The sequence below is a fragment of the Hydra vulgaris genome, chromosome 04, assembly GCF_038396675.1.
Source record: "Hydra vulgaris chromosome 04, alternate assembly HydraT2T_AEP".
NCBI classification, from domain to species: domain Eukaryota; kingdom Metazoa; phylum Cnidaria; class Hydrozoa; order Anthoathecata; family Hydridae; genus Hydra; species Hydra vulgaris.
In genome coordinates, this window is record NC_088923.1 from 43,440,637 (window position 1) to 43,453,452 (window position 12,816).

A 12,816-nucleotide genomic window follows, 5' to 3' on the forward strand; every position below is an offset into this window, starting at 1 on the left:
AAAGAGAGCAATACACAAACAGCACTTCACGCGACAACAACACAGGTATAACTGCCAAAATTGTCAAAATTCGGGAAAAACCCTATAACTTCATAATGAGATGAAATGCAATGTTGCCAAACTCCCAGATTAAAGTAAAAGGTACATACATACTATTTATAAAATAAAAAAAATTATTTTGTTAAAATGTTTTGTTAATTTTGAACTTTATTCACAAAGTTTTTAAAGTTTGGTCGTGTTTCTAATAATATGAGCACCCACTGTATATATATATATATATATATATATATATATATATATATATATATATATATATATATATATATATATATATATATATATATATATATATATATATATATATATATATATATGATGTAATATAGTTTATATTATACTTTTAAATTTACTACAGTGTCTCTCTTAAAATTTAAACATATTAATCAACTTTTTTATTTAACTTGTGTTGCAATGATTTATTAAATTGCAGTAGATTTAAAAAAGTTAATGCTTGTAAAAAAAATTGTTTTAATTTAAAATAAGATCTCTATCTAGATCTCATCTTATCTCCCTGTAACACAAAATCTAACAACCAAAGCTCAACATGAATCATTCCCAAACAAGAATGTGTCACAAATCTTTTTGAAGCATGTGACATACTATCACAAAGCCAGCACCTAAGTTTCCCAACCAATGTGATTTACACAGACTTTGCCAAAGCATTCAATTAAGTCTCACATAGACACTTGTTTTGTAAACTGTCTTTAAATCTTATAGCATTAGTGACACTCTGCTAAAATAGATTCAAAAATGATTATTAGACGGATTAACATCTGAGTGAGTCCCAGTGACTTGCAGTGTGCCACAAGGCTGAGATTTTGATCCACTACTTTCTTTATAATTTATGTTAATTTATATTAAACTTATAATTATATTAATGATTTTCCAAACACCATAGTACATGGTACTAAACTTTATGCTGATAACAGTTATCAGAGTCATCAAGTCCCTACAAGATGCCACTCTCCTTCAAGCTGACATAGATAAAACTGTTGACTGGTAACACTACTGGATGATCTCTTTTAACATTGATAAATGTAGAGTAATGTATGTTGGACATATCAATAACAAGTCAACACACTCATACACAATCACATGAGTGAGATAAAACTCTTCATACACTAGATGAATTTATATTTGAACAAGATCATTGGGATCATGTTTCCAATGGCTTAAAGGTCAGAAACTCAAGTTGAAACAGGAGTTTCAACTCCGAACCAAATGCTTACCCATTTCAAAAAAATTTTACATTGCTGCAAACTAGATATATAGAAAACATTGAACCATGCATTAAACAATTGCTCACACCTAGAGTTTGCAGTCCAGGTTTGGTCTCTTTACCTAAAAAATCACATTGTAATTATAGAAAAAGATGCCTGACAGAGACCATACTAGAGATAAAACATCTACCATATGAGAAGAGACTGCAAAGAATGAAGCCTACATCCCTTGAGAATTGCAGGATAAGAGTTGACCTAATTCCTAATTCAACAGTTTAAATTTGCTGTGAAATAAATTTGATGTAAAAGTTCTTTGGCTTTTGTTTTTGATTATTGCTTAAGTTGTATGACAACAGGTTAGACTGCTTAAAATGCTTACAGCATCAAACAAAACAGAACAGTCCATTATTCTTTTCCCTATTACACTTTGATATGGGTGTACTTTTGTGGTGTTGACAATATTTACACTCTTATTACCAAATAGCATTTTTCAATTACAAATCTTTTTTATTTTTTGGTCATTTTGTCCTTAATTGGCTCTATTTACTTATACCATATAAAACTTTTTTTGAAAAAGATTATTATGAAAAAAGAGATAAATTTTATGCTTGAAAAAAAGGATAAAACTTATGTTTAAAAAGAAGGATAAAAGTTATGTTTGAGAAGAGGGATAAAACTTATGTTTGACAAAAGAGATAAAACTTATGTTTGAAAAGAGAGATAAAACTTACTGGGCACACTTACATCAATATATGCAAATTTACACTTATGCTAGTTTGCAAATTACTTTAGCCCACTAATAGCAGTTCCTACTAAGGCATACTTGCTATTAAGATTTTTCAAATGCTTTGCACTAAGATTACTAAGTCTTTTCGTGAACTTAAAGTAGTTTGCAACTTTATGCAATTATTTAGCACTTATAAAAATTTGCATTTATCTCAGTGTTTGCACACTCTTACAAAATACTTATGCCAACTCACACTTTAACTACAGAATTTCAACAAAACACTTATGCCAATTCATAATTACTTAACTACAGACTTTCAATACTTGCACTTACACAGATTTGTATGAAATGTACTTGTGTAGGTAGTCAAAAATGATTATAAGACGGATTATAAAACCTTATTATATGATTATAAGATCTAATTAAAAAAAGATAAAATAAAGAATAAAACATTTAATTCATTTAGACCTCTTATCACAAAATCCAGACATGCTTTTTTATCACAAAACCCTGGAAAGGTATCATGACATAAGATGCCTTTCCAGGGTTTTATATAAAAGGTGATTCAAAGTTAATCTAAAAAATTGGTGGACAAGACTCATGTAACAAGAACAAACTTGAAAAAAATGACTTAATCTCAAAATATCAAACCAAACTTGTTAAAATTAATGAATGTCTCCCCTAGTTGACAGTCCTATATATTTATTAAAAAATTATGATATTTTGACTCACTTACTAGAAGCATTTGTAAACTAAAAACTGTTATATAAAATTTCTGTTATTATTGAAATAAAATAAAATATATACAATTTTAAATATATATTAAATTATAATTATAATATTATGATAAAAATTGCTTTACACAAAATGATTTTAATAACTTAAGTTGTTATTTTTTGACTAAAACAAAAATGCAATAGTAAAAAAAAAACTTTTTGCAAACGTTTTTAAAGTTGTTTATCCTAGAGGGTTGTACGCATTATTTTTTGAATGAAAAAATTTGAAACTTTTTCTGTTGGTTTTTGAAACTTATGCACATTTACAAATACTTTTGCTTATTTTGGTTAATTACCTTTGGTTTCTTGTAAAGTTTCTTTAAGCTGAATAAAACTATTAATCAAAGGGTCCTGCTCATCTTCCTAAAATATAAATTTATAGAACTATACAAAATATATAGAAATGATTTATTTTATTTACTTACATAATACAAAAATAACTCAAGTTAAACACCTATAAAAATAAACTGAAGATATGGAAAATAGCATAACTTATAGATCAAGGTCAGTGGGCAATAAATTCTTTGATAATAAGTGGACGTTTTAGGCTACTTATTTTTTCAATCATTATTTTTATTTTATTGTTTTCTTCTATTACTTCATTGCTTCACTTACAATAAAAATTATGTTGCACTATAAACAAATTTATTATCATGTATTTCTTTAATACAAGAAAAGGATTAAAAAAGAAAAATATTAAAAAAGCAGATATTTATGAGTTTTCAACAGAGTTGTTAACAAGGCCAAAAATAGCAAGACCAAGCCTAAACATCTCAAGGGTAAGACCAAGGCCAAAAGTTTCAAGGCCAAGAGTTTCAAGGCCAAGGCCTACACAAACATTTTTAGAGCCAAATACTTAAATTATAGCCTTATGTTAAGGCCAATTGTTATCAAAACTGCAGGTAGCAAGTGCTGTGACAAGAAACCACATGTTGTAAAATTACATAAGAAAATATATTTGGAGATAATATGAAAGCCAAAAACAAAAATACATTAATTAAAAAAATAAAACTTTCAATTCTTTATTTTTAAGTATGTTTGTGCTTAATGCTAACAACTAATATTAACATTTCTTATTAAAAAACATGTTAAAATTAGTTGTAAACATTAACTATATGTCAAAAGAATTAACTATCGCTATATAGCCTATAAGTCTTTGTTACATTTAAAAAACATCAAAGTTTCAAGCAATGAATCAGATAAAAGAGCTCTACAAGGGTGCATTATCAATCTACTCTGACAAAAGATATGCTTGATAGGAGTTGACGTTGCAGGGACATAGAAATACTTGTCAAATATATATTTTTAATTTTTGAAAATTGTTTCATTGTGTACAGTTGTTTTTTTTAACAAAAACTCTTTTTTATTAAACTCTAGTGATTTATTTGTTAAAGATTTGTTTGTGTAACATGATATATAACTTGCAAAAAGGCTTTGTTTTTTGGTAAAGACCTTTTAAATTGGAGGTGTAACTATTTTTAGATGTCAAAGGTTTCTGGTGTTGTTCTTGAGCATATCTTTTATAGTTCAGTGACCAAACTATCAAAGAAAGATAATTAAAGTATTGCTTCAAATTTAGATTTTATAAATTAAATTATAAGAAAAAACTCTATTAAAAATACATTACTAACAACTTTTTTGAACAGATTTAGATAAGTTAAATATAAACAGTATAAACAAATTTAAAAAAAGTTTTTTAATAAATTATAAATTAAATACAATAAAAACTATTTTAATTCAAAAAAACCTTTAAAATTAACAAAAAATTCACGTGTTTAAATCTTTTTTAAATTTTGAAATGTTTTAAACTTATAAAAAACGTTAAAGCAAATGTGGCTTAATATATGGATCTATTAAATTCCTGTTAACAAATCATGTCATTGTTATTTTAAAATGGCTAGTCAAAAATAACAATTTAAATTGTGACATAAAACACAAAAAGCCTTAGTTTTTGGCCATAAGGCATGGTCAAGGTCAAGGACTAACAACCCTGTGTGCCAGTTGTGTGGCATAAAGAGTTAAGTTTAACAAAAGGTCTAATTGTGTAATAGCAGATAGTACCATATTCACTTAATTTAGAAAGAGAAAAAATTCAGCTCTTCTTAACAGTAGCTAAGTTTATTCGTAGTACAGATTTCTGCTGAGATATCTGAAATAAAGTCAGTTTACAAAGTTGTGTATTTTTAAAATATCTAAAATCTGAAAAAAAATTTGAAATATCATAAACTACAATATATTTAGTATTATTTACATTCTCTTTTTGGAAATATGCTATTCTAAATGAAGTTTGTCGAAATGAGAGCCACCAATAAGCCTCCTCAACTTATTGGTTATTGCCAATAAGCCTCCTCAGCTTATTGGTTATCACCAATAAGCCTCCTTAGCTTATTGGCGGCTCTCATAACTTCTCAAGGCTTCTCCATAACTATTACCAAATAAATAGATGATCTGAAAAAAAATTAATTTTTTTTGGATCATTTATTTTTGATATCATTTTATTTGTAATTTATTTACTATCCAGTTACATGGCGACAGTGTTGTCCCATAATGATCTTACAAAGGTAGGGGGGGAGTTACCTACCTGAGATGTTTAAAGAATATATCAGGTAATTAACCGCATAAAAAAATATATTTAATAAATGTAAAAATTAAATATAAATGTTATTACTTTTTTCAAAAGTTATAACAAATATTTGCCATCATTTTTAATTGTATAAAACTCCATAAATTTTATGTTACACATCAAACAGTTATATTTTTGGCAACATTTAAAAGATATTATTTACCTCTATCTAATTATTGTGTTTTCAAATTTTTATTGAATCATTGACAAAAAATGTTAAGGTCAGTTTCCACTAATCCGTTTTACTACGGGAAAGGGAAAGGTATGGGAAAATTAATCAGATGAGCATGGCAGTTTGTAATTTAGTTTTCCCGAAGCTTAGTTTTTCCCATCATGTCTGTCTTGGGAAAAAGTTGATTTGAAATCAACGTTTTCCCGTGAAAAAGCAAACATGAAAACTAGCAGCCAATCGCATTGCTATAATCTTCGAGAATTAAAAACAAAAAAAGTAGACAAGTTTCAAAGAATTTTTCCGTTTTTGTAATTTTGTCATAAACATTACTTTTGTGATTTTGCCATAAACATTTATTTTTCTATAATTATGTTTGTAATTATATCAAAGTTATTTATGCATAAATTTTTAATTGCTTACTATGATGCCAAATGGAAACCATTACAACATTTATTTACCTACAATTACAATTTTATGTCAGTTTTACTGCTTTTTAAATTGTATAAATATCCGAATAATATGTTATCATATTAAACTTTCGAGTGACCTATCCAATTCCCGACATTGATTATTGAAATTTCAATTTAATAATGACCGATTTAAACGTCAATTTTTCAAGAATACAAAGTTATTCTACAAGCAAGAGCTTGGGAGCTCATTGGATAGAAGAAGTGAGAAGGTTTCCGTGTCTATGGGATACTACAACTTGCTCATATAAAGAAACACCTTTAAAAGTTGAAGCATGGAGGCAAATATATGCTTTATTAAATGTAGAAGGTAGCTATTTATTTTTTCAAGTAAATTTTAACAACAATATGTAAAACAAAACTACATCTATGTTTATAACAATAAAAAACGCAATCAATGACAATTTATTATAGAACCAAAATAATAATTGTTCATTTTATATTATCAAGCATTTACATAAATATTTAAAATACACTGACAAAAGAGAAACAGCCAAAAGACAAAATTAGGAAATAATAACAAAACAACTAAAACTAATATAACACTAAATAATTGAAACACATTCATAACATATCATAACGATACAAATAACAATACTTTTTTTTATCTTGTGATAAGATAACATATTATATATATACATATATATATATATATATATATATATATATATATATATATATATATATATATATATATATATATATATATATATATATATATATATATATGTATATATATATATATATATATATATATTTTTTTTTTTTTTTTATCAGAAAAAATTCTGACTTCAACATGGACAAAGCTAAGAGAAAATTTTCATAGATGCTTAAACTGCCAAAAGAAGGCTACCATGTCTGGAGCTGGTGGAGATCAACTGGTGAAAATATCAAGTAAGATTTATTTGATTTATTGTTTGTAATATTCCACACATGGTTTATAATAAAAATAAATATTAATAATAGAGTAATTTTTAAAATTAGTTTTTGTTCATAGTATAGGTTTTTTATTAACTATTATTTAACTCAAATTTAAAACGATTCTGTTGTTTAGAATGTTCGCAATCAAGGACATTCGAAAATGAAGCAAAGTAATGATGTCAACATTTATTAAATGGAAAGTTATTATTCTTATTTATTATTATTTCAAATTATTCTTGTGTTATTTTTTTAAGATAAAAAAAAACGTAATTTAAAAAAGAAATTTTAGAAAAAAATTAAATAATTAATTTGAATAAAAAATATCAAGAAATATAAAAACCATTAACCGTTAATTAAGTTTACAGCGTAACATTTTAAAATACTTATATCAAAATAATAATAGAGTAATTTTTAAAATTAGTTTTTGTTCATAGTATAGGTTTTTTATTAACTATTATTTACAACGAAGCAAAACTAAGTCACTAAATTATACTTCCATACTAAATCAATAAGAAGTTGCGTTTTTGTTTGATATTATTTTTTTATAACATAAATAGTTAAAAATAAAATCGCGGTCTGACAATATACAAGAAGTTTGGAAGTATAAAAATCTATTTCGTTGAAGTAGTTTCATGAGTGTGATACTAATTCAAACATTTTTTGGCGAAAGAATTATGTAACAAATAAAAAAAAATATAAAAAATAAAAAGCTTATGAGCATCGCCTTCAGCAATTTTCCTGATCGCGCTCACCGACGTTATCTCGAGCGCACATAATCACCCTCGATAAAAACATATTCTATTTTTACGAGCGCGATATAACATGCTTGACGATTTTCTTCATCACAAGCCCTGTATATATATATATATATATATATATATATATATATATATATATATATATATATATATATATATACACATACATATATATATATATATATATATATATATATATATATATATATATATATATATATATATATATATATGTATATTTATATATGACATAGCTTATAAGCTTATAAGTTCTAATTTATATAAATGTGTCATGTAAAGTATATTTTAAAATGGAAAAGCTTATACATTTAACATATATTGCGATTTAACATATATTGCTTATATATTCATATACATATATATATATATATATATATATATATATATATATATATATATATATATATATATATATATATATATATATATATATATATATATATATATATATATATATATATATATACAGTCTGTTTCACCTTCACCAGGTTCATGTGAAGGTGAAACAGACTGTAGAAGAAATTTAGATAAGTGTTTTTACTAATTTATTGTTGCTTTGTTCTTTAAGAACATCGAGCACTCTATTTGTAGAATACACTAGCTCAAATTACATATGAATGCATATATATATATAAATACATACATATATATATATATATATATATATATATATATATATATATATATATATATATATATATATATATGTATATGTATATACATATATATATATACATATATACATATATACATATATATATATATATATATATATATATATATATATATATTTATATGTATACATATATCTATGTATACATATATCTATGCATACATATATCTATGTATACATATATCTATGCATACATATATCTATGTATACATATATCTATGTATACATATATCTATGTATATATATATCTATGTATACATATATCTATGTATATATATATATATATAAATATATATATATATGCATATATATATACTCTATGTATATATATATATATATATATGTATGTGTGTGTGTGTGTGCATTATATAAAAAGGAAAGACAAGTTTATCCTTGATCAAATGTATTTTGAGTACAAGAAACCATATCATATTACCATGGAACCTGTCCTTGAGGAGAAGTAAAGAAGTCTCGAAATAATTCTCTTACTGCTTTTGCATCACAAGAATAATTATTTGAGCCTAATTATTTTTGTAAATTTGTTATCCCTTGACAATCTGAAACATTGCTTCACCATTCTCCAGCTAACAAGCCAGAAGATGTTTCGCAATCCCTTAATCCTAAAGGGCAATACTGATTTAAAGGTTCAAACTGACGACTATGCATAAGGTAGTTATGCAGAGCAGTTGCAGCTTTAGTAACATTAATTACAGTTTTTTCGTTTGCAATAATTAGTTTGCAAAAAATTCTGCATCTTGCTGCCAGAATCCCAAAAGTATTTTCTTTTATTCTACGAGCATGTGACAATCTATAATGATATATTCTTTCTTTTAAAGACAATATTTCCTTAAGATATGGTTTCATTAAATAGTTTTTGAGAGGAAATGCCTCATCTCCAATAAGAACGTAAGGCAGTTTTATATTTGAACTATTTGGCTTTTTAGGTTCTGGCATATGCAATAAGTTTGATTCAAAAGCAATTACTATTTTACTATTTTTGAATACACCACCATCACTGTTTCTACCAGTATCACTAATGTCATTAAGTGTGAATTCATAGTTTGCATTGCAAATAGCCATCAAAACAATTGAGATTTTTTGTAATTAAAGTAGAATGACTCTGATCTTGAAGGGGCTTGCATAACAATATGTTTCCCATCAATAGCCCCTATGCAATTGGAGAAGTTCCATTTCTTCTCAAACTCGTTTGCTATAGCTTTCCATTCATCTTCACTTTTTGGATAGCTAATATATTCTTTAGCCAGCAAAATAGTCCATATAGCAATACAGGTTTCGTTTATTATTCTTCCTACGGAAGTCGGACTTATTCGAAACATACCAGCTATATCTATTTGTGAAGTGCCTCCAAAAAAATCTCAAAGTGACCATTAATCTTTCACTAGCTCCAATTGTTTCACGTCTGAGAGAAGATTTTGTAATCGCTGGTGCAATTAAGTTTAACAAATGTTCATACTTTGTAGGTGTCATTCTAAAAAACTTAAAAAATGTATTCGTGATCAAAAAGCTGCATATCTGTTATAAATAAACTGAATGCTCCTTTTGTTTTTCTTTCTCTAAATATTTTTCTGACCCACATACTTTTTTTATACTTTTGCCTTCTTTTGATTTTTAAATAATACAGTAATAACAAATATAAAGTTTTCCTGCAAAGAATCGATAACGCCACCATTTTTATTATTTAACTATCATTATTTAAAAACAAAAGTTAAAGTGATACATATAAGTGGAAATAAATAAATCCTAACCGTCCTGTACAAATTACTGTTTTTCCCCATCCTTTTCCCTTTCCCATAATAAAACGAATGAGTGGAAACTCACCTTTAAATAGCTTTGTATGCTTAAAACAAAAAAAAATTTTCATAAGCTGTTTCTTTTTATAAGTTCACAGTGGCTACGTGTATGTCTAGATGTATCTTTAACAAAAAAAGTTAAATAAATTTATTTTATAATAGTTATATGCTATTCAATATGAGATAAAAATTGAATTTCCGGTTCAATTCCTACCTCAACTTGAAGGTTTTTTTCCCAGCTAGTTATTATGATTATTTAAATCTAATTGAATAGGCACATATATCAAATGATATGACTGAATACTGAAGTGTGCATACATTGACTGAGTTAAATATGAATCAACTAAGATTCATATTTAGGTTAGGCCAGGCACTCTGTTATAATTATTAAAAGATATTCTCTCATATAATTATCAATAAACAACAATAATAGTCAAGTCAAAGTAAATACACTTCAAAATAAAACATATAAACACATAAAAAATTATTTAAACTGCCACATTTGAAAGTTTGGATGTATCTTTAAATTTTTTTGTTAGAAATACGTCTAAAAAACTTTATAGCTACTGCCTTAAAACATATGTTATTTTAAAATTATATTATTTATATATTTCTAAGAGACAAACTTATTGAATATAAAAGAATATCCACTAAGTGAGATTAAGTTGATTAACCAACATTTTAAAACATATACAACATTTTCAACATAAATGATATCTGAAGCATGGCCTAATGGGCTAGAAATACAAAAGAGAATGATATTGAAGTCATGTAACAAAAATGTAACAATATCTAAAACTTTTGTGTAACATATGCATTAACAATATTAGGAAGTTTAATAGTATCACATTAAAAACTAAAGTATTATTAATTTTTTATAAGTAATTATGGCACTTTAGTACAGTGCCATATAATGGCTTATGAAAAACAAACGATAAACTGAGTTTCGTATATATATATATATATATATATATATATATATATATATATATATATATATATATATATATATATATATATATATATATATATATATATACGAAACTCAGTTTATCGTTTGTTTTTCATAAGCCATATATATATATATATATATATATATATATATATATATATATATATATATATATATATATATATATATATATATATATATATATATATATATATATATATATATATATATATATATATATATATATATATATATATATATATATATATATATATATATATATATATATATATATATATATATATATATATATATATATATATATATATATATATATATATATATATATATATATATATATATATATATATATATATATATATATATATATATATATATATATATATATTATATATATATATATATATATATATATATATATATATATATATATATATATATATATAATATATATATATATATATATATATATATATATATATATATATATATATATATATATATATATATATATATATATATATATATATATATATATATATATATATATATATATATATATATATATATATATATATATATATATATATATATATATATATATATATATATATATATATATATATATATATATATATATATATATATATATATATATATATATATATATATATATATATATATATATATATATATATATATATATATATATTATATATATATATATATATATATATATATATATATATATATATATATATATATATATATATATATATATATATATATATATATATATATATATATATATATATATATATATATATATATATATATATATATATATATATATATATATATAGCCATATAGTCTATATGGCCCGGTGGTTTGAGACCAGAACAACTTTATTTTAATTCAAAAAAAAATTATTAGTTTAGCCGTTTCAATAAATGCATCAAACCTTAAATATCTCATACGGCAGTTACGTTAGTTCTAACCTGGTGAAAGTGAGCTCCACTCCATCGATTACTTCGCCTCAGTGCAGCAACGACATGATTAAGTTCTCCTTGTATTATATAAATAGCATTTTTTGGCAACATTTTATTAAATATTTAGAATGAATATTCATTTAGTAATAATGCATGTCTAAATTATAAGTTTCCATTGTTTTTATCCATTTTAAAAATTTCATTTTTGCAGCCATATTTTATGAGACGTTTATATTTAAATATACATAACATTTGTTCTTGAGGTCGGGAAGTACAAGAAATTTTATCCGGAAAAAAAGTTATACCGGGTCAAATAGATCAACTTTATTTTTCCGCTCTGTTTGAATTTATAAATTAAAGCCGGATTACTTAATAAAAAGCCGTAAATATTGTTCCGTTACCGGTTCCGATTCCAATTTTAAATCGACGTTAACGCTCAGTTTTGTAACGCAGATCATTTTCCAGACATGAATTCCACATTAAAATCAAATAATTCCAAAAGCATGAAATTTCATTCAATTTTGTTGAATAAAAAAATTATTTTTCTACGTAAATTATGTAAATTGTATTAATTCTTAACCCCTATTTAAATAAATTTTTAATCAATGTTTCCTTTTTTAATTC

At 24.1% G+C, this 12,816-nt stretch overlaps 1 protein-coding gene across 1 annotated transcript in view; it reads right to left on the minus strand.

Moving 5' to 3' along the window:
• The window catches only part of LOC100213268 (Golgi-specific brefeldin A-resistance guanine nucleotide exchange factor 1), a 76,710-nt gene extending 64,098 nt beyond the window's left edge, over window positions 1-12,612 (minus strand). The window contains exons 1-2 of the mRNA XM_065796411.1: window positions 12,202-12,612; window positions 3,080-3,146 (exon numbers count right to left, since the gene is read on the minus strand). Coding sequence (XP_065652483.1) covers window positions 3,080-3,146; window positions 12,202-12,303 — 169 coding nt within the window. The 5' untranslated portion in view covers window positions 12,304-12,612. The remainder of the gene's footprint in view (window positions 1-3,079; window positions 3,147-12,201) is intronic.
• Between the last annotated feature and the right edge of the window lie 204 nt (window positions 12,613-12,816).